A 24,262-nucleotide genomic window follows, 5' to 3' on the forward strand; every position below is an offset into this window, starting at 1 on the left:
ATACATATATTTAAAAAGTAGAATCCATGCAAAATACTTTAAAAAATAATTATTTAATGAATATTTCAGGAAAATATAAGTTCATAAAATTTATTTTATATTTCAGTAGTCCAACCTGTCACATGCCACCCGCCATCACCTGTCAATCACTGTCTGACTGAAACGATGGTTGAAGCGTAGCGGTAATTCTTGTGAAAACACGATGGACAGTGCCCTGTTGTAAGTCTTTTTTTCTCAACTAAATCTGCTTTGCACTGGTTAGGGGGTACTTGGTGAAAAAATATTTCATAGGGGGTACATCACTGAAAAAATGTTGAGAACTGAGCTAGAGCAACAATCTAACTTTGTTCTTAAATAATACTACGAATGCAACGCAAGATGGCAGTGTGGCATCGTTTAATCACTTGCTTGTTTCATATAATTTTGGTAAGCTACTACTTTTATTGTTATTATGTTGATGTTACATTGACCATGACTGACTTTTTTGAATAACATAATGTGTAAAATAAATAATTATGCATTAAGTCATTTAAAACTGGTCAGGTGCATTTCCATAGGCGATAATCAGCCAAAGTGAAAATGTTAAATGTGGAAGTCAAATTCCTATCTAACTTGCTTAAATATATGGCATTGACCATTTAAGAAAGGGAAAACTTAGTTTCTAGGAAAGTGGATATTTAGAATGTGGACATTGCTTTGAGGCGGGGATAATCGGTGATGTAACAGGAAGCCACTGTAGCGGGTCTCTTACAACCTGAGAGCAGGCATCGCTTCGCACTGTTCCCACATCTCTCTCCGGACGAGGGACATTGCAATAGGGGTTTGACGTTACCAGCGCCTTTTGAGGAAAGTGACCAATTGTATTTCATAAGACCGAACCGTATATGAACGGATAGCCAACTTCTCTGTTTTGGATTTAACTTGCAGGTAAGAACCAACATTAATGTAGTTGATGTTGCTTTGCTTAAAACGCATTGGCATTGAGGGTAGGCTAGTCTCTTAGAGGAGGCTCGTTTCATGGGGACTCCCTATACTGTGGTCCATAAGATATTTCACGCCATACCAGTAAGAATTGTTGTAGTACTATTACTACTATGTAGTACTATATAACTACGTAGTAGTAGTAGAAATATTAGACTGCTTTAAATAAGAGAATACGAATATGTTAAAGCTGTCCTTCACTTTTCTTGTAGCCTATTCATTTAGTAGGTAAAGTTTACACATTCAAATGCCTTGACAGATGCTTAAGAGATTTATTCTTAAAGGTAGGCTAATCAATGAATTTAAATTAGTGATAATAAATGAGTAATACATGGGGTTTTATAGGTTTACAGTGTTAGGGGGACACCTTTGAACCAAAGAGTCAATAACTCAGGTCACGTACTGCAATAAGTCGGATATACTCACAATCTGTAATCAGAGGTTCGCTGAAAAAAATGGAATGAAACTGCATACGCCGGGTCAGTTAGTGAACATTTTGACAGTCAGATGAGGGAATTTAGCATTGACGTCTAAGCTTAGTCGCATTACGCTACATGGACAAACCGGACGAATGTCACGATGTGTGTGTGTGTGTGTGTGCGCGCGCGCGGGCGTGTGCGTGTACTTAAATGCTGTGATGAGACGCATTGATGTCAACGTGTGTTAATTTCGGAAAGGTGTTAAATAATATAAAAATAAGCACATTGTTTTATTTTCTATCAATGCTTATGTAAAGAGAAAGAAAGGATTTGTTTATCCAAAACATGACATGGCATCTCCACATTCATATTTGTGTTCGTTGAGATGGAGCTGATAGGTTTCACAATAGTCTACCTGTTGACGGACTTGACGTTGACGTTTTCTTTGGAAGGTCTGCCTTGTGTATTATAATGAATATATATATTATTCATATATTGAATACCCAACTCTTTGGCACTCCATAGCCTACTTCGTGTTTAATGTTAAACATAAAATGCACCGCTCGTTTTTGGAGTGGGATTGGCCGAAGACTCTATTGGCTCAGTTAATTAACCTATGGTGAAGTACCATCTACATCTGCAGAGAGCACAAGTGACACTGGTACTCTACTGTATGTGGCCATGTGATTTGAAGAGCTTTGAATGTCAGGAAAACAAAGAGGTTTCATTGCATTGCTGTCAGGGCCCTTTTTATTACCATGGTACCCAATATTGTTTAAACTAATTGTGTGTGTGTGTGTGTGTGTGTGTGTGTGTGGTTGTGACCCACTGTGAACAGATCATCACAGTGACAGTGTAATTTTTGATAACAAATTGATTTGATAACAAATCTGGCTATTATTAAGACACATTAAAATGTCATTCTTAAGGTACTGACACTAATAATTGGGAATGGTAGTATTTTTAATTTCAGGGTATAATGCATTGTGCATCTAGTGGATATACTAATAATCTTTTCTTGTGAAACGTTCCTACACTGGATAAGACCATGTTTTGTTTGATTCATGCAGTATAAAAAACAGTGTCCTTGTGTCCTCTAACTTACATAATGTGACCTTGTGGCTTGCATCCCTCACAGTGATGTGTGTACTTCATTGTTAGGATCAACCTAATAAGATGTCAGAATTTATTAATTTAAGCTAACTGTCATAATGATTGATTGATGTGCCATAGTTAAGTATCTACTAATGAGGTTGACAGGGGTAAATGTAATTTAGTTGATGAGCGATCACCTGCAGTTCAGGCACACAGACACACACACGACACACAGACACACACATACATACCTACATACCTACAAACAAACACAAACAACTTTGAGAATGGTCAACAAGCTTTATGCATGTACTTGTGTATGTATTTGCAGATGAAAGGAGTGAAGCTCATCCTCATAATGTGAACGTGGAAAGGTGCACTTGTTCTCTATTCATCAGAGCTCACACGCTGTCCTCCTCAGTCACTAGCCATGTCCCAGTCTAATAACACCATCTCATTTCCTCCCCCTCTCTCTCTCTCTCTCTCGCTCTCTCTCTCTCACTCGCTTTCATTAGTTCTCCTGTGTGTTTGAGTGCATTCTGCGCATAATTAAGCCCCTTATCCAAACAACAAGGGTGCATCGCTCACCACCGGCCTGGCTATCGGGTTAAATCAACTAACAGAAACATGCTGTACTCCCAGTGCTTTGTAAGCAAGCCCCTTGGTTCAGTTCCTAAGGGCTGCGGCCGGGTTTAGGGATGGGGGGGTTAGGAGACCTAATTGAAAATTTCCTGCCGATAATTTTGGGAATGCAAATCTCTCTGACATGTTTTATGATCTTTCAAATGACTGTACATGTTGGCAGGCCCCGAGAGAACTGACTATTTTGTTTATTCACATTGCGTAACATCATCACACAGTTGATGACAGCACAAGAGGGAGTTGTTTTTTCCCCTTTTCTGACAGATGAAATCACCAGACCCCACGCTGTGTGGGTTGGCTGGTAGGTTAGGGCACCAGAAAGACTTTAGCAGATTGTCAAGGGGGTGCTCCAGAGGAGATGTGTGCTAAACAAACTGTTGGGGGTTGGAGGAGGAGTGTATGTGTGTGTGTGTGTGTGTGTGTGTGTGTGGGGAGTGTGTGTGTGTGTGTGGGGTGGTTGTGTGCAGGGGTGGCACAGGCTGGTCTGATTTATATACTGGGAGGAGGCTTCTTCTCATGTCCTGGAAAGAGGATTGGGTCCTGGGATAGCAAGCCCTCCAAGTCCACTTGGGTATGCATGCAGAGGAGATCTCGCTGCTCCTCCATTTCAACAGACGCTCTTTAAATGTAACAGAGAGAGGGAGAGAAGCAGATTCCTCATGCATGAAAGAAGATAATTATTGCATTAGTAGTCGCATGCGGGACATGTAGCCCACCAGTGTGTGCACAGATCTCAAGAAAGCTTCACTGTGCACTGGACTGGGCACCTCTTGCCCTCTCACTGTATGCTCGCTGATGTGAGAAAGCCGACACGTTTCTCTCATTTGCATCCCATCATGCAAAGGCCGAGCGGCGTTCTTGTTTGTGCAGCATTGTTTGTTGTGTGGCGCATATTCACTCAGCACTGTCAGGTGGCTGAGAGCCGTCCAAGGCTGTTTGGGGTCTGTGAAGTGAGCGGCCCCCGTCGGTTCAAGTTCAGGGTTTTTCTCTTGTGCTCAGGGGGCAATTCCTTGTCTGTCTAAAAACAGGCGTGAATTTGATCCGGCTCCCGGGGTTATTTTTGTCACTGGAGGGGCTCCAGGGCTCTGGCGAATGACACGAACATCCGCACTCTCTCTCTCTCTCTCTCTCTCCATCTCTCTCTCTCTCTCTCTCCCTCTCTCTCACCATCTTGCTCTCTCTCTCTTTCGCTCTCTCTCTTCCCATCTCGCTGTCTCCCCCTCGCTCCCTCTCTTTCCTCTTTTCTCCCTCTGGCCTCCCGTGGGCTGCAGTCAGATGGAGCGCTGACTGATTGAACATTGGCAAAAATTTGTTGGGAAATCTGTTCTTGTGAATGACCCCCACACACACACACACAAACACCATCCCACATACCCCACCCCCATACCCCCTTCTGGGTATTTCTGTTCCTTTTTTTTTTTCAACAATCCGATCCTTTTATTAACTACAGAGAACACATTTGTGAGTGTTTGTCACTCTATCCATCTCCCAAGTAAGGGACTTGCAAAGTTAAATTTAGCAGTACATGCTGAACTCTTGAGACTCATGGGGTTAAAAGTACCCGCACGGAACTCGCCGTCACTGCCCTTCGCTGTTTGTTTGTGCTTGACGAGGCCATGAGAACCTCATAAGGAGACCCCACGCACTTATTTGGTGTTGTGTCTGTCTGTACAGAGATGGAGACGCAGACCCAAATGTAATAAACAATTTGCCATTGCTCCTGGGACCTATTTTGTGATTTGAAATTAAACTTATGATAGCCCTGTTTAAGAGATTGTAATCAGTTGGCTGGTCGCTGTCATAGGCCAAGGAAGAGCAGTAGGGAAACTGCAAACGGACAGTGTATGAGATGACAGTGGTCATAAGCAAATAAACACAGTCAGATATTAAAGCAAGACTGGATGTCCTGGGTCTTACTGAATTATTGCGATCCAGAAATGAAATGAAGTTATTGTTATTGTGTAGCAGTTGGTGAAGATATTAAAGTCAAACATGGACCTACGCATCAGTAACAGAAACACAATCTACTGGCTTTGCAGGTGCCTGAGATATTGAGATTAATATGTTCTGTGCAGAAGAGCTACCGACAGGCTTCACGGAGGCCAGGCCAAGTTATTTCAACTGCACTGAAATGGAGGACACTTATAACCCAAATTACAACCAGGACCTTAATATAGACGGGCACGGTTATTAATTGTACACATGCTATATTGGTTGAACTCGTGTTCGTTTTATTTTTGCCTCTCTGTGTTTGTTTTTCACCTCCAGAATACCCCCGGCGAGGACGTCTCATATTACTGCCATTCTTGGAGAGCGTGTTAGCAGCATGATGATCTGGGTGTCAATGTCCACAGTTTTTGACTTATTTCTGCGTGGAGGGAACATTCTCTCAGAGGGGAGAGGGGAGTAGTGTTGCAGCTGTTACCAACACAGGGGTAGAATGGAGAAAATTATATAGTTGTCCAACAGGCTGTACTAGTCTTGAAGGAAGACCAAGGCTTTGCGGTGAATTTTAGGCAGCTGTATTTGTTTTTTTTTTTGTAACTCTGGACAGTTTTGGCTAAGCTATCCTTGTTATGTAGGTCTGTGTTTGTGTGTGTGTATGTACAGCAAACATTGAGATTGAGATTCCAACAAGAAAGGTCTCAGGTTTGGAGGTAAATTGAGGTCACTGTGAGAAACCTCACTGCTGCAAAGGTTATGAGAAGCTCTAATTACATAGACCATGAAGCGCCATAAAATGTGTTCACGGCCAATTTGCACTCTCGTTGTAATGACCACAACGGAAATCTAATGTTCAGGTTGGTTCTAACCTCAGAATGGAGTGGATGTGATACGATTGTCTCACAGCAGAATGATGTGTGAATACCCTGATCCATGATCAACAGTATTGCAGACATATCGTAGACAAGCATACACATTATCCTAAAACAACATTAGCTAACAGCTGTTTAAATGAATAGAATGAAGCAGAGAGGCATGTATAAGTATATGTATATATACTCTTTTAATCCTGTGAGGGGAAATTTGGTCTCTGCATTTATCCCAATCCGTGAATTAGTGAAACACACAGTGAGGTGAAGCACACACTAATCCAGGCGCAGTGAGCTGCCTGCTACAACAGCGGCGCTCGGGGAGCAGTGAGGGGTTAGGTGCCTTGTTCAAGGGCACTTCAGCCATTCCCACTGGTCGGGGCTCGAACCGGCAACCCTCCGGTTACAGGTCCGGAGTGCTAACGGCTAAAGGTAGTGGGAGGTTATTGATGTCACGTGTTTGCCCTGGTGTCTTAACCATACATAGAAAGCCTACCAATGTTGCCTTCATGAAACAATTTAATAGCCCTTGACAGCAGTCTCCACAGCACATTAAAAGGGCAATTACCGCCATATCCTCCTCTGTCCTGGGAACCCACTGAAGAGCGGCTCCACACGCAAACACTGTATGGACTAATGGGTTTGCTTTTGTCTCTCCCTGCTTCTCGGAACAATGACAGGTATTCCTGAACATGTGTAAAAGACTGGCAAGGGCTGGCACTGGAGCAGTGAGCATGCAAAGGGGTGGAGGACAAAAAGCTTGGCATCTGGGTTACTCATTGGCGTTTGTTGGTGGAAATCATGTTAGCTTATGTTTAGAGCTGTGCCATCTTTGTACTCCCCCACACACGGGCTGTTATGCTGCCCACAATCTCACAAATGCCAGTGCATTTGAACGCATTGGCAGAAAAAAAACAGTCTAACAAAGAGCTGGTCTTTCATCTGTCTTCTGATGAGGAAGAATCTCTGCAATAAAAAAGAATGAAACAACTCGGCTGACTGGCTGGCTGGCTGGCTGGCTGCACTGTTGCCCTTCCTCGTAGACTTTGACATCTGGTGGTGCCTGGAGGCAGACTGAGGTTCGTGCCAGGCTAATCCACAGTGTTGCCAGTCCCCAACAGCGACAAGATCGGAGTCATACAAAGCCTTTTTCCTGATGCCTTTAACTAGTAGGCCCATAATCAAATAAAAAAGGTAACATTAACTTTAGCCGGCAGCGAGCTGACATCATCTAATTAAATCCATAAAAGGGGCTGATTGCATCCATTTGCATCTGGAGGCCTGTAGCATGGCCTGGATTGCAGAGGGCTGTTCCACAAAGTGCCTGTTTAAAATGATGCTGTTCCTCAAATGCAAGCACCTGCAGCCATGGCTCTCTGATGTGTGTTGTTTTTTACGCTATATTTATTTATTAAAACGCTACGCATTTTTACGCTATATTTATTCTTGCTTGACTATATGTGTTGATAAATATTTGTATTTTTGGTGCTTATATTTCTTTTTTTTAGTTATCTGTGGTAAATTATTCATTATTAAATTAAAAAGTGTTTTTGAGTCAGGAGGGCAGTTGTATTCATTGTGCTTTGATTGAATCTTTGGATTTAAACCACAGAAACAAAGATGGCTGACTACATGTAGCCTCTAAACAGCGAGGTTACATCTGTCAGTTGATTAATGTTTAAACACAGCATTCAAATGTCCCCCATGCCCTTCGTATTGTAAACACCTATTAGATCTACAACTTCTGTTGAAACTCATTTGTTCATTGAATCACCCATCTGAAGGAACAAACTTATTTTGAAAGACACAAACATAACAAAAACTCATTGTGATTAAAGCTGAGTATTTCCAACAGAAGACATCAAACTACTGTAAACATCACTAAACATATCTGCAAATGGTTTGTTTTTGTTCTTAAGGGTACACACTTCTTATCGGGTCCACACAGAGTCGCTATTAGAATTAGTTACTCGTAATGCCAGTCACAGTTTTGTAAATATTGTATCTGCCGTTCGCAAGTGTCAACAGTCTGGCTGATGTGATAAGTCCATAAGCACAATCACAGGACATGAAATTGCAACGGCTGTGGAGCACGCTGCAGCTAAAAAACCCGTCCCAGAATAGGAAAACAGTCTCATATCTCCATATCTCAAAATGCCGCAGAGGAACTTGCAAAGGATGGGGCACAAACATCCTGTGGCTGAGGGAAGGGGAGGATGTTGACAACATGCAACTTTGCCTAGAGATAATGGGCCTAGTGGAGGGAGAAGTCACACAGGCAGAGCCGACTCCATTTAGGCAGCACACAGAAATCTCCAGCATGAGTGTGTTCAGATTCAAGAAAGAGAGTGTAGTGGCAGAATGGAAGAAGCAGCAGCTGTGTATATCAGCTATTTTATATGAAATTGATGTTACGTTGGATGAATAAGGATATTTAATCTATTGTATAGTTGTGTATGTTTGTCGCAGTAGACAAAAGCAGCTAAAGCCTTCCACCAGACAAGAGCTAATTAAATGTAATCAATTTATTATGTCTGCATTGTGTGCTAATTTAAAATAGTAAAATGTTTTAATAAACTTAATACAATAATATCAATATGAAATTGTGTTGATATTGTTATGATAAACTTAAAATAATAATATCAATAGAAAATCTTGAAGATCCTTATTAAACATTAACGTTCCTCAAGTGCTTAGTTCATTTGCCTTGTAAAGCCTGGGTTCACTGGGTAATGCTAGAGCTGTCATAATCTGGCACTTATAGTGGTTCCCTTTGAGGTTTTGTGTTAAGTGCTACTTCTGCTAATTAAAGTGGCAAACATTTTGTTAGCAGAATGAGTTTAAAGCTGCCATGCTCTCCGTAATTATAACTATGACTGTCCCGGGGGGTTGCAAAGACAGATTTATTGCGGTGTACTCACAGCATGGGGCAGTGTTGCCTCTCATGCCTTAGAGAGAGCTAGACAGGATTCATTAAAACAAGGATCATTTTAATGGGGATTTAATAGTCACATGAATGTGCTATCTGACTGTTATGTACCATGCAGTATTTAGATGCTTCTGAGTGCTTCATGTGAAATCATAAATGGGGTTTACTAAAGGTCATGGATCACACAGAGTGTATGTGCCCTACTCTATAAATCAGTTGGAATGCATCCTTTACCTTATAATGAGGTCATCAGCCACAAGCCTCATTTCATTGCATTGCCACTTTGTGTAGATCAGTAAAAAAAGCATATAGAAAACATGTGACAGCACAGTTAACATCTCATCATCTGTTTTCAATTAGCATTGCCATAATATTTTACTGCCTCGGTTCCAGTTGTTCTCAGAAGTGAACTGAGGGATGTGAGTTGTAATCTCAGTCTGATCTGGCTGTTGGCCATACCCCCCAGGTTTTCCCCACTCTGATGTTACGCCCCCACAACCCTTCTCCAAGCCCCCTGGAGAGGACAAGAGCAGTGGGGTGGCGGCACTGTTTCAGTCCTGAGACTGATAGACTGATTGTTTTAAAGAGTCTTGACAACTTCAAGAGATTCAAAATGATATGGAGGCTTAGAATTTGTATGTCCTTTGTTCAAACGTATTTAGCCTGCTGTTAAAGCGCAGGAGTCTTGCTGAGCTCTAAGGTGGAAAGCGATTATGTTCCTCCGAAGCATTTCATTGAGTATGCACTGTGTTATTTAATATTACTCTGAGTTTGCCAAATGGTCACTGCAGGAGGTTTCAAAACCCTCTCTGTCATCACTTTGTCCACTGACACCATCTCTCCCACATGGACCTTTTTGCCCAGTGTGTTCCAAAAACCTGCACTTAACATTCAAACAGATTTCATGCTTATTACATAAGATCTGTCTAAGATATAAAAAGGTAGTGTTTTGTGTGTAGTGTTTTGGGAGGTTGTGGAGAGTGGAGAGTATTCTATCCAAGCATATTTTCAGTGCGTGTCCACTGGACTTGGCTGTGCAGTTTTCTCCAGGGCGTCTTTGGAGCAGCAGCTTTCACATTAGAGTGCATCGGCCACCGAGTGCATAGTGTCCTTCGGTGGAGCTCACCCTACCTTCAGCTGTGCGGCCCCTGATGCAGTGTGAGCCAAGGTGACTAGGGGAGATAGAATCGTGTTTTTTTCCTGCCCCATGAGAAGAGCATGCACTGTGTTACTAGACAGGAGAAAATTGGGTGGAAGGCGAGCGTGCTTCTTTTAGCGCGGCACTGTCGGCCACTCTTAATGAGGGAGCAGAACTCTCCGAGTGTGGAATGGTGTTTTATCGAGCTCTCTTCCTTTATAGGTCAATAAAGGATCAGTGGGAATGCCGAAGAAGAAGATGCAGTACTCCTGGATGATCTCTCTCCTATTACTCAGCTCAGTCACCGAGGTAATTTGCTGTGTAGCTTTGGATGATGCATGTTCCTAAATGGAATGGAGAGAGACTGGAAACGGAGACAGACCGTCTGTAGGAAAGAGGCTGTTTTTGTGTTCAGAATTTAGTGTCTTATGGACCACATTTTATACCATGTTTATAGATATTCTGTGTGAGTTTAAGCCAGTATTAGGTTTAACTTTGTTGTTTTGTTAATGATGGAAATACACAAGTGTATATAGTAGTCGATTTAATAGCGGCCTTCATTTGAATGAGGAAAAGAACGCGCTGTTTGTCCAGTTTGTCCCCTCCTTCCAGGAAGCACCATAGATGAGGAAGGTTAAAGGCTTTCAACATGTCACAAACAACTCCCAGCTTAACGCTAAACAGCTGCTCTCTGCTCATTCTTGTGAAATGGTATATTTCACACAATTCACAGAAGCTAAATGTACAGTCATGTTTTTTATTCAGATTTTCCTAAGATTACTAAAATTGTTAAGACAGTTTATTGTTACTCTACGTCTTCCTGAGTGTTTTGCGTCTACTATAGTTTGATTAAAGTCTATTAGTCAGAACTATATTAGACTATATTAGTCTAAACTATTAGTCAGAAAGTTGCCTCATTCATGACAGTACCATACTGTACATACTTCATTATATATAGTATATATATTCTTTTGATCCCGTGAGGGAAATTTGGTCTCTGCATTTATCCCAATCCGTAAATTAGTGAAACACACTCAGCACACAGTGAGGTAAAGCACACACTAATCCCGGCGCAGTGAGCAACTGCAACAACAGCGGCGCTCGGGGAGGAGTGAGGGGTTAGGTGCCTTGCTCCAGGGCACTTCAGCCGTGCCTACTGGTCAGGGTTCGAACCAGCAACCCTCTGGTAACAAGTCCGAAGCGCTAACCAGTAGGCCATGGCTGCCCATTACAGAACTCTTCCTCATTCCTCATTCAAATGAATGCCATAACTAAATCAAGCACTTCATGATTATTTTGTTAACCCTTCAAGCTGTACGGTCACACCGGTGTGACGGGAATGTTGGAAAATGAACGCTCTAAAGAATATCTGGGTTCATTGAATTCAACATAGAATTTTAGAACCTTGAATCTTATGTTAGAATGTTCAAAACCCCACACCTATCCTTAACTTGAGCTCTATAGCGGTTTCAGATTTATATCATTATTTGATATGGCTCTTAACTCAAAAGGTTACTTTTTGCTTTTGGTACAGTTGATTGATTTGTGTGTATTCACCAGGTGTTTGTTAAAGCTAGCCCTGAGACCAATGGAAGCCACCAGCAGCAGACTCACCATGTGTACACTGAGATTGGCGTCACCAGAAATAAGATAGTGACAGCACAGTTCGAGTGCTACCAGAGAATCTTGAAAGACACAAGCCAGAAGAAAGGTAAAGCAATCATTATCTTCAGCCAACATTTTATTGTTCCCATAAGACAGCATACACACTAATTGTTTGTAGGCCTACTCTTGTTTATTTGTTTGGCTACTACAATGCTCAAGACCTGAGAAAACATGAAAAGACCTCTCTCATCAGTCATTTAGATACTGTCTTTGGCTGATACCTTTTTTAGTTTAGTTTGCTGGTTCTCTCTGTCTAATGAAGTGGAGTTTTACTTAAAGTACCCTATTTCAGAACTGATCTCAGGCAGATTTGAGATCCTTTGGGAACGACTTGGAAACCAGAGGAAGACTTTGGACATTCAGCAATCATCTCATTAAGATGGGAAACATTTGGGGATTTGTTTTTGCAAGCCTGTAAAAATAAACAGATTGCGCACAGGCAGGTCGTTGTGAAATGTCCCCTCACTGTAGGCTGGCAGTAAGCTAAATGTAAGAGACAAGAGGGTGCCGGAGGTCAGAATAAGCCATATGATATGTGAGGACACTACAACATTATTTGTAAAACATCAGCAAAAGAGGGTTGGAAAAATTAACTGAATTAGTAATATGAGCTCAGGACTCACAAAGAATGTGCTGTGTAGGTGCATCTAAAGATTGTCAAACGAGCTGTTATTTGCCAACCAATCCTAAACTGGGCCTCTACGGGGCCTAAGCATTTGCTAGCAAAGCCTATATATACTGTTAAGTATTTCTGATATGTTGCTGATTGAATCATAAACGGCCAAAGCAACAAAGAGGAATGACTGATTCTTCTCTATTGCTACATGTTCTTATCTATATTTCTGATATGTCGCTGATTGGATCATAAATGGCCACAGTAACAAAAATTAATTATTATTATTATTATTATTATTATTATTAATAATAATATTATTATTATTACTATTATTATTATTAAAGCGGTCCGGTAAATCTGTAGACCCATTTGGGATTATTGAGTTGACACAGGATGTTAAAGTTTGCGCTCTGTGTCAAAGACATAGTCTCTCCTCTCTGAAGGTGAAATAATGATCACACTGCATTACAGATATGTGTGAAAGCAGTCTCCCCTGACTGCTCTTTCCTAGTTTGAGCCCTCTCCCTTAAACACCCCCACTTCCAACACACTGTTCAGTAGGAAGTGTGTCATCGCCTGTAGTGACTCTGGCCCTTATTGTTTTTTTTCCTTTCTTCTTTTTTTTTGGTCTGCTCTCGCTTGGCTGGGCAGCTGGGCCCGTGTGCAACAAGACGTGGGATGGCTGGCTGTGTTGGGACGACACCGAGGCGGGCGTCACCTCCGAGCAGCACTGCCCAGACTACTTCACCGACTTCGACCCATCTGGTGAGATTGAAAAAGAGCGCTCTGATTCACCCAGACACGCAGAGCTCACCCAAGCTGACCCAGCTGGAAGGGCAGGGAACACACAGCACAGGAAGCTAAACAGACATGACTGCTCTTTATTTGTCTTTTTTTAGGGTCTGCGATTCTGGCCATTCCCAGATTGTATGTTTACTGTGTTTATTTCACTCAAGCGCAAGTTCAGATAGAAGCGGTATGATTAATACCATATAATAGCATTCTAAAACCGAGTGTTGTGACCAGATGAAAAGATAAACATCCTTGAAACATCCTTTTAAAGGAGCAGCTTTATGAAGTCTTTAAGTGATTTCTACAAAGTGAAAACCCAATGATGCCCTTTCTGGAAGAGCACTGGTGTATGAAGAATGTGGTGAAAATATGTTGTTTACATCTGTCTTGTTTGGGGAAACAGAAATGGTCAGTAAGATCTGCAATGAGAATGGACACTGGTTTCTGCACCCCGACAGCAACAGGACCTGGTCCAACTACACCAGATGCAATGAGCACACAAAGGAAGGAAGAATAGTACGTCTGGCAACCATGCAATTAATTCCTCATTTGTGCTCCTCTGTGTTTGCACCATATGAGATTCTGTCAGCTGTGGAAGACCCGGTTGGTTTTAATTGGTTTTATCTCTATCGTTTATTTCAGACGGCACAGAACTTATTGTACTTAGCCTTAATTGGACATGGCCTTTCTCTAACAGCGTTGTTCATTTCATTAGGAATATTTTTCCACTTCAAGTAAGTGAAACATTAATCGTATAATTACACATTAATATGCATGTTATATCACAAAATGCATTATTGTAAATGTTTCATGACAATGAGCATTGTAGAGTGATTTTGTCTTTATGTTTTCATTTCAGGAGTTTAAGTTGCCAGAGGATAACCCTGCACAAAAACCTGTTTTTCTCCTTTGTCTTAAACTCGGTTGTCACTATCATTTGGTTCACCGCTGTGGTAAACAATCAAGAGTTAGTCCAGAGAAATCCAGTAAGTGGAGACAAATAATACTATTGAATGAGATAAAGCATACCTTTAACTCCTTTAATTTCTGCTGATTCACATTTTATTCCTCACATTTTCCATCTCAGGCCAGCTGCAAAGTGTCTCAGTTCATCCACCTGTACCTGTTTGGGTGTAATTACTTCTGGATGCTGTGTGAGGGAATCTATTTGCACACTCTCATTGTGGTGGCAGTGTTTGCAGAGAAGCAGCACTTAATGTGGTACTATTTGCTTGGCTGGGGTAAGTATAACTAAATGGTCTCACCCTCCGAGCATTAGAATGCAGAAAGTTCTATATACCCACTTAAAGTGTTGCTGTGTTTCCTTTTTGTCTATTCTAGGTTTCCCTCTAATACCAGCTACTATACATGCCATAGCGCGCAGCTACTACTACAATGACAAGTAAGTGAGTTCAATCTGTGGGGCTGAGCTAAATGAATGTGTACAGTAGAGCAGTGACCTTGGGGGCAGCTGTGCTCTACTGGTGAGCGCTTCAGACTTGTAACCGGAGGGTTGCCGGTTCGAACACTGACCAGTAGGAACGGCTGAAGTGCCCTTGAGCAAGGCACCTAACCCCTCATTGCTCCCCGAGCGCCGCTGTAGCAGGCAGCTACGGGATTAGTGTGTGCTTCACCTCACTGTGTGTTCACTGTGTGCTGTGTGTGTTTTACTAATTCACGGATTGGGATAAATGCAGAGACCATATTTCCCTCACGGGATCAAAAGAGTATATATACTATACTGTGACCTAATTAGGCTCTGACAAAACTACATAGGGGCAGGGCTATATCTAAGCTGGAAAGTGCAGAACACACATAGCAGTTGGCCAGTACACAAAAAGCACACAGCATTGTCTTTTCATTTTATGCTGAATGTTTTAAACGTGTGACTGATCCCATGATCAAGACATGTCCCTGCCATCCAGCTGTTCTTTGTGGCTCCGTTCCCTGGCGTTTTCATTCATGCAAAACAACTGAATGCGTAATCAGTCTCGCCCATCTCCCTCTGAATGCTAACTCAAACAAATGCATGACAATCAAGGAAATGTATCTTACTGGATGGCTTACTGGATAATATATATACAATATACCATATTATAATTTTAAACTCGGAGAGACTAGAATTCTCTATGTGCTTTAACTAAGGAGCTTGGTCGAGAAGTTGCTAAATGTAAACCCAGCCAGGGGATGTGTTAGCAGCTATCATGAGCAGTTAGCATACCATTTTACCAGGATTGTGTCCAATAACTGCTGCCTAATTATATTAGTCTTTCTCAATAAGCAAACATCCAGCAACAGTTGCTTATTTGCACTCTGTATCATTTCAGCATAATCTCCCATTAGCCATTCTTCTTCTTAGAGAGTGCTTGAAGCCTTTAAATATTTATAGCAAATCCAATTTTTCCTTAAATCTGACTCCTAGCATCTTACATAGATCCCATCGGCCTGAAGCTAATTTTTATTGTCTGCAATAGATCTTACTGCATTTTGGGATTAAGAGCAAAACATTTTTTTCTGTTCTCCTCCCCACATTCACAGCTGCTGGATCAGCTCGAATACATCACTACTATATATTATTCACGGTCCCATTTGTGCAGCCTTATTGGTAAGCCAACTGTATTTCATTTCATTTTTCATAGCCTAATGAGGAAAGTTTCAGTGTGTAGGTTATGACTGACTCAGACTATCATGGTAAAGTTGCTCACTGAAATATTTTTATCTCCTTGCTTGCTTAATTAGTGCTCCCATCCAGGGGATTTATTCTCTCCTTATGAAAAAATAAAAGATCAACAAAATGATGAAGTGAATATTTCTCTGTGTCTGCTTTTGACCCAGTTAGCATTTATAGTCCTGCAGGGGAAAGCTGACAGAGAATAGCTACATTAGTGTCATATATCGATTCCTGCAAAACAGAAGTGCACAATTGAAAAATATCTCTCCACTATCCCCAATCCCCACCTCCAGTTTACAATGTAGGCCACTTCAGGGGAACCCTTCAGTCATATAGGAGCTAATTGGGTTTCTTTCCCTGTTCCAGGTGAACTTATTCTTCTTGCTGAATATTGTGCGTGTCCTCATCACCAAGCTGAAGGTCACTCACCAGGCCGAGTCTAGTCTGTACATGAAGGCGGTGCGGGCTACTCTCATCCTGGTGCCCCTGCTGGGCATTCAGTACGTCCTGCTGCCCTACAAGCCCCAGGGCCGCGTTTCTTCCGAGATCTATGACTACGTCATGCACATCCTGATGAACTATCAGGTAAGGCTGGACTGTCCAGGAGCTAAGGAGCGGTGGGTGGGGGTTCGTGACAGAGCTGAGGGTTGGTGCACTATAGCTGGCTTCAAAACTCATTAGGGGCTGAGTTATAACTCAGTGCACAGCTGCAGAAATAACTGGAGCACATTCAATGTAGTTCCTTTGGGGTGTAGCTGCTTTAACTTCACCATGGTCTTTTCCTGGGTTTTTGAACCATGTAATGTCTGGGCCAGTGTTTGGCAGCCCTACCTGGCAAGTCTGTTTATTGTGTTTGTTTCATGAATCCTTGGGACAAAAGTCAAAGCTGTTTCCCCCTATAGAGTCTCCCATTTTCCCTACATAATCACTGCAAGGTACATAAATTGTTTCATCTCACAAATTGTTGTTTTGTCAGGAGCCGACATGGTTTGTTTGTTTGTTCATTTGTTATGTATTAGTTTAACCACAGACTAGCATTTGTTAGCATCTCTAATGTGGTGTTTGGCACCTGTGGGCCACTTGAACTTAGCTGTAAGTGATTATACTCCATGTTTAGGGTCAGTAAGATATTGTCGTAATCTCATCCTCTTGTGTATTACTTCCAGATAAGGAGAGAAATAATCTGTTATGGGTGATAAGCCCACAGGGAAGTGAGATGTGTAGCACAGATTGGAGAAGCGAGATCCTCTAAAAAAATGGGCTGCAACAGGGGCAGACGCGTTGTTTGATCACAGGGAAGAGCAGGTGTCACTTCTCTAAGCATGCTGGGGCCTGATTGGCAGCTCTTATTTGTCGGCTGTCATGCCATGTCACTGCTGTACGTGTGAAGATGTGGCGTGGGTTCAGGAGTATATGCATACCACAGGATCCACGATACTCAGCCTGCCAACTGCCACATGCTTTATTATGACCGCCGCTAGCAAAGCAAGCGAAGCGCTCATATAGGGATTGTCAAAGTTTTTTTGTTTTTTTTTCCCCCGTCATCTACTTCCTGAATTTTTGGTCAACGATACCCTGGACACCGAACCACCGGGACACATAAAATTTGGTGGGTATGTAGCCCCACTAGACTTTTATGGAAAAATTTCGTTTCGTCCCCGGGGGCCACTCCCCCCCCCCGTGCTGGGCCCCCCGAGTGCGTGCAGGGTGTGAGAGGGGAATCGATTCCAGCTTGGTAGTAGTCTGTGAAATTAAAAAGCACGTGTGTGTGAAGTATCCAAACAATGACACCTTCATTTCATTATGGCTGCTTTAGCAACACACCTTAAGCTACTGTGTAGTGGGTCCCATTTAGAAGTGGCTACTTCATTCGCGCTTTCCTTGACTCATGGAGCTGCGTGAATTTTATTACAACTTTTCGCCACGATATGGCAATTTAAGTCTGTTTGATACTGTAAGGCGTAAGCCATTAGTTTCCAAAGGAGATTTTATTTGTGTCGCCAGCATAGCCTATTGACAATTTATGTTGTAAATAGGCCTACCTTATAAGCTTACCTGTAGCTTAGGGAAGCTAACAGCTTTCTATTAGGATCTAGTTTGTTAGTTACAGTTTTGTCATAACTCCCTGATGCATTTTTGCATTTAGAATAGCCAGAGCGTGGATATCTCAATCGGAAAATTAAACAATATCGGGTGCCTATGGACTAGGCTGGGTGAACCCAGCCTGATCTGCCCGCTATTTACAGTGCATGAAAATGCACTGTTCTGTTATCCGAAGTCTTCTTCTTCTTCTTCTTCTTCTTCTTCTTCTTCTTCTTCTTCTTCTTCTTCTTCCCACCAAATTTCTGCATCTAATTCAGCTTTAACCGTTTAACGTAGAAACTTCGTTCAAACTTTGTAACGTAGGTCTTGAAAAGGACACGTGGGGAATGTATTTTTCACTTTTGTAAACTTTTTGAGATATTAATAAAAAACAAGCTTATTTTTCCCCATAGACTTAACATGGGCTGGTGACATCACAATGGGCTAATTAACTTGATTTGCACCTGTATCAACTTCCAGCTGCTCACTAGGACCCATCAAAGGGTCAGTTAAACTGATTGCACCTGTATCAACTGCTTTCTGCTTAACTAGGCCAACTCTCTCTGTGTCTCTCCATTCTACAAGGATATAAGGCACATTCCATCCAACTTTCTATCCATTCATCCTCTTCAAACCATTCACTCACCCATTAAACTATCCACCAACATCCATTAAGCAATCTGCTTATCAACATCCATTCAACTTTCTGTCTATCAACATCCATTACACTATCTAAATTCAACTTTTAAACTATATACTCTGTCTCAGGCTTTAAGCATACAATCTGGCTCTATTAAGACTACAGATTCTGTTCCTATTTCCTCTGCCCACAACTGTTTCAAAATAAATGTCCTCACTACAATTATTCACTATTAAATAATTCAACTATTTAAACTACTCAACTATTTAACTGTTTAGACATTTCAACTGTCAGTTGTTATCAACTATGACTCCTGCCAACTGTTTCCAAATAAAAGTTTGTTTTGCATTTTATGTTAATATACAGTATATTTATATTTTCATGCACTGGTAATTTCCTCGAAATTACATTTTCTAGTTATTTTTTGATTTCTTAAAAGATTGAGCTTGGTCTGGTGAAAGCCAGACTAGCCATGGACCTCAGTTACACAATGCAAGGGAACATGAATCAGCCTATATTTGCACGAACAATAACGGACAACAGCTCTTCAACTTTGGCCCGTTAAAATGTGTATGAACAGTCTAGCGACGCATTTCATCAAGGCCCATTTGGACATGTCAGTTATTTGCACCACTGGTTAGATGTAAAACAGCATTTCGTTTCAGACTGTTACTTAATTTGTGCATTAACAATAAAGTATTACATGAACTAAAGATGACTAAAATCTTATGTAGAAGAAGAAACATTCACAAAAAATCCATCCATCCAAAAATGACCTTTGTTTTTGATAGCTGTTGAAAACGGCATGGAACTGACAGAGATGTTTTTGTTTATAAATAAATAAATAAATAACATTATGCTGATACCTTTTGCTTTTCCCAAATACAATGTAGCCTACAGGTGTAAGTGACCTTTCATCAATCCAGTTGCAATGGATGAACTGTGATGAACTGCCCTACTTGTGATTGTTTAGAGATTTTAAAGGTTTTATAACAATGCTACATCTTCTTTGGCTATTCTACAATCTATTCACCTTTTTAACACCAGTAGGCTACTTTCTGTGCAGCCGCACACACACACTCAGGCATGCCAAACAAGCATACACAAAAGTTTCAAGAGTGGGGGATGGAGTAAAATATGGAGACAAATTGAAGTATGATTTAATTTCGCAGAACGGATGTACAGGACTGACCGGCGGTCATATTTTGTACCGCTATGTGGTACATCTAGTTCAACATATGTTTGTCATGCCACCGCCTTAAGGCTAGTACTTGGAGATGTACTGGCTGCCCACATCATTTATTAATTGTACTCGTTCTGATTTTTGGAGTGAATGAATGAATATGTAAATTAATAGTGTGTGCATGCCTGTGGGGGTTCAACTAAAGGCAGATTGCCCCTTACATAAGAAATACATTTTATTTTCTCTGAGTTATACAGTAGATGAAGGCTCTGGAGAAGTTGGTTCACCATTACATAATTCTGTGATGATTAGGGTTGGAATAGTTAGCCAAGATATGTGCTGTCATCACAGTTTGACCGCCTCATAAGTCACTGCAAAAACAAAACAAAAAACAAAAACAGTTGGTTGTGTGGCCTTGTTTACAGAGAAAGCACAGCAAGTCACCTGATGTCCAAACACATTATGAAACATGCCGTTTCCGCTGGGTGTTCCTGTTGACTTGAGCAAAATGTTTACTGATGAAGATTAAGTTCTTGGATTAGTTACAGATGTCTGATGATATTTTATTTTTCAGGGACTGTTGGTGGCCACCATCTTCTGCTTTTTCAATGGGGAGGTAAGATCTGCTTAAAGACTTCTAAAGATTTCTCTGTCTTTTTCACCAAATGTGGCAGTAAGAATAGACTAGGATGCCCCCCCTCTCTCTCTCATGGTTAACCTGTCATGGTTAACCTGGTCAAACTCCAGAGTTCTACAAAACATGGCAAGGGAGTCTGTGGTCTCCTGGGTTCTTCTTACAGTAGACTCACAGCCATTAAGACACTTGCACACATCCTCACTCTTTCCCTCTTTCCCATTGTTCTCTCGCTCTCTAGTCTCTCCCTGACCGTCCCATGCTGTTTATCTCTTCCTCTCTCTCATGCACATACAAAGACACAAACACCACTGTCAGGCTCAAGACTAAACAAGATTTTCCTCTTTATTTGTTCAAATATGCCACAAACCTTGTTAGCAGTAATAGGGCCTTGCTTTATTTGTCTTGGACATCAGAGCAGCAGGTCATAGATTAATACTATAATCACATAATGGGGGGTTAGCTGTCGGGGAGTGTCTGCATGGTAATGCTTATGAGACGTGTGAATGTGTGAAAAACTCATTATTGCAAATTGTGAGTGTCAATCGTTTTATCTCCCTGTGTGCATGGCTACCAGTGTCTTTCTTCTCTCTTCTGTGTTAGTATGGTCAGGGACAACAGATGTCATTCCCCACAGGTGAATAAAAAATAAATAAAAAAATACAAAAAGGACCATGGTGAAACCTGTTGTGCTTCTTTGCAGGTCCAGGCCGTTTTGAGAAGACATTGGAACCAGTACCGCATCCAGTTTGGCAGCACGCTGACCCACTCGGACGCGATGCGGTCCGCCTCCTACACGGCCTCGTCCATCACAGAAGTGCAGGGGTGCTACAGCCTGGACAGCCACTCGGAACATTTAAATGGCAAAGGCTGCCATGACATAGAGACAACCATTTTCAAAACGGAGAACCCTTTCGCTTAAGCTCTGCCACACTACCTGTCTTACCTGTTTTTGGACTGACTTTGATTTTGACTCTCTTCATGGCATTATTTGCTGCACGTGCCCTGTGGAAGGACGGCAATGGACATCAGTGACCGGTGTGTGGGTTTTATTTCATGGGGGTGGGTTAAAATGATCACACTGTATAAGATATTACTTCACTCACTTTTTTCTGTGAAATGAACTAGGCACTTGCTTTCCCCTGGGGCTCCATATGCTACCATCCATACTTGGCCTGGTCACAGAGGTGTAAAATATTTGAAAGCTGCTTTTTTCTGACTGAGAACACGCTGGCCCAAATATTCTGGTTATTCCAAGTGGTCCTTACACATTATATTTTTGTCTTTATTTCTGGGCTGTTTTCATAACACAAAAAAGCATGAAACATTGTATGTATGTATGTATGTATGTATGTATGTATGTATGTATGTATGTATGTGTGTATGTATGTATGTATGTGAGTGACAAAACATACTCTTTTAACATGTTTTGTACAAAAACACACACTCTTTTCTTATTTGTTTCAGTCACAACAAAACAGGTGATAATGCACATGTCGAGATGACAGATGACAGTGCTGACAGCAAACTCATGTTTCTCACAAAATAGTTGCCATTGTGATTGATCACTTACTCTACATTAAGCATGATGTTTTGACATTGTACAAGATAGGACTGTATTATTTTTAGACAGCGTGGAGTAGTAGAAAGATTCTAGATATTCTTATCTGAAATCAACATTTATCTTTTGAACACTCATAAGCATTTTGTGTAATATAAGAAGAAATTGTTTACGAAAAGAGACTGCAGCCACATTCAGTTTTCAAAAAAATCAAAAGAATACTGCCTATGACAAGAAATTCTTTTTACGGGTTATGGTATTTATACAATTTATACAGTTTTATACAATTTCTTGTATACAAGCATATGCATATACAGTTTTTGTTGTGACATAATATGCGATGAATTGCGCTGCCATAATTTTACACCATGCACCAGATTTAGCTTAGCATAATGAGCCCCTTATTCACTCATATTCAAATTACTGGGTGGGTGTTTCATTTTACACTTAAATAGGTACAGTCACACCAGTTTACAGTGATCTAAATGAATAGCTTTCTTCCTACAACACATTGCCTTGATTCCAGTTCCAGTATTTCTAGTGAAGGAACACTTGTTCTGGCAACTGAAATTTGACTCATATTGCTCTCTTATATTGAGTGCAGTCACACTGCCTTACATGATAAAAGTACACAATATATGTTGCCATTATAACACATCAGTTAATGTTACAAGTGCATCTTATAGTGTTTTGCAATTTGTTATTTATGTCCCATATCTATTGTGGCATGTGTATTCTATTTGTTTTAATATTTTTATTATGGCTTGGACGAATTACATTTTTGTACAGATGTCAAAAGGACAACCTCTCAAATTGAAAGAAACTATGTAAATACCTTTTTTTCCAACATCATTTGGGCAAATTGTGGATTTTGTGTAAATATATTACATTCTTGAGCACGGATATCTACGTATGTCTATCTAGGTGTCCCAAGTTTGAAAGAGTAATGCTTCAGACAACTACACCAACTACTGTACCTGCTGTCCCCAGTCCTCAAACTTCAGATGACCTGGAATGCCTCAGCGAAATGTTGATGTAACGTATACAGACAGTGATGACAAGAAATGCTTCTGTGTATTGTTTGATCTAAAGCTAAATCATGAGCCAAATACCACAACATATACTATTCGCCTGGTATGACCACTGCAACGGAACTATACCACACTTATTTTATTCAACCCATGCTTGCTTTTGTAATGGTATGTGTGTTTGAATTGGTTACTCCAGGGCAGTTTTAAGAAGTATCATCACATGATGCTTGGCCTTTATCGAAACATTATCTCATGCACAATTTTAATGTATTGGAACCCAACCACTTTGTGTCTTCATGTTGTTTGAGTAGTCTGTTCATTACTGGTGTAACAATTTGTATCTCATTGAATGTGAGCAATGTTGCGATTATGTATGTATATTACCGTGCAATTACAGAGTAAGAGTAGCACTGTGTACTTTTAAGACTCTTAATAAATATATTTTCTAACTTACATGGCATAGTTACTTAAAATATCTAATCAAAGTTAATTGAAGTAAATTTGTATTTGCACTTCATTTGAGTTCTACTGTAGAGAGAGTGCAAAACCCTGGCTGCAGCGTTTGTTCATCCAAACCAATCACATTGGATCTTTCTGACTCAGTGAATACAAATAGTGTAGTGGTGCATTGCCAGGCATGAGAAATCAGTGCAACACCTCAGCAAAATGGGGTTTTTTGTTGTTTTTTTCCGCTCTTTTTTTTGCTTGTTTGTCGTGATCCTCTGGCATTGCCGCAACCTACCTGCAAGATGGCAAATCCCCGCGTCAGTGCCTATGAGTCATGTTTAACCCAGCGTCAGTGCCTATGAGTCATGTTTAACCCAGCGTCAGTGCCTACGAGTCATGTTTAACCCAGCTTCAGTGCCTATGAGTCATGTTTAACCCCACAGTGCCTATGAGTCATGTTTAACCCAGCGTCAGTGCCTATGAGTCATGTTTAACCCAGCGTTTTTGATAAGGCCTTAAACACAGATGTGCTGATGATAATGTATTAATGGAACATGGAACATAGAACATGAAAAAATCCCCATAAATACCGGACACTCTCTTAGTGTCCAGACATGGTGCACTGCAGTTTTGGAACTCTGTGTTCTGACCGAAACAGAGTGATGTGCTCATTTGCCTTTTGAAAATGAAAATATTGCCACTGTCCATTAGCAGCCAATCCCAAGATGGAGGAGTCACCACCAAGTTACACAGAACAGATGGCCATTTGTTTGGAAATCTGCGAGAGTCCCAGTCAAACGTGCTGGAGTACAGAGCTTTGCACTTCCCCATCCCAAGATTATTTATGAGATCCATGGGGTTTCACACCAGCAGCAAAGTCAGAGAGAGAGAGAAAGATGGAGAGACAAAGAGAGAGAGAGAGA

The 24,262-nt window shown here is 41.2% G+C and overlaps 1 protein-coding gene across 1 annotated transcript; it reads left to right on the forward strand.

The window, feature by feature from the left end:
• The first annotated feature begins 767 nt into the window (after nucleotides 1–767).
• calcrla (calcitonin receptor-like a) lies at nucleotides 768–23,345 on the forward strand. The gene is made up of 13 exons (XM_048238878.1): nucleotides 768–927; nucleotides 10,240–10,326; nucleotides 11,578–11,728; nucleotides 12,950–13,063; nucleotides 13,494–13,606; nucleotides 13,733–13,824; nucleotides 13,950–14,076; nucleotides 14,178–14,331; nucleotides 14,432–14,492; nucleotides 15,629–15,695; nucleotides 16,128–16,346; nucleotides 20,241–20,282; nucleotides 21,004–23,345. The coding sequence occupies exons 2-13, from the start codon at nucleotides 10,261–10,263 to the stop codon at nucleotides 21,220–21,222; spliced, it is 1,425 nt and encodes a 474-aa protein (XP_048094835.1). The 5' UTR covers nucleotides 768–927; nucleotides 10,240–10,260; the 3' UTR covers nucleotides 21,223–23,345.
• Nucleotides 23,346–24,262: the final 917 nt, after the last annotated feature.

This window comes from Alosa alosa, chromosome 3 (genome assembly GCF_017589495.1).
Source record: "Alosa alosa isolate M-15738 ecotype Scorff River chromosome 3, AALO_Geno_1.1, whole genome shotgun sequence".
Classification (NCBI taxonomy): Eukaryota; Metazoa; Chordata; class Actinopteri; order Clupeiformes; family Clupeidae; genus Alosa; species Alosa alosa.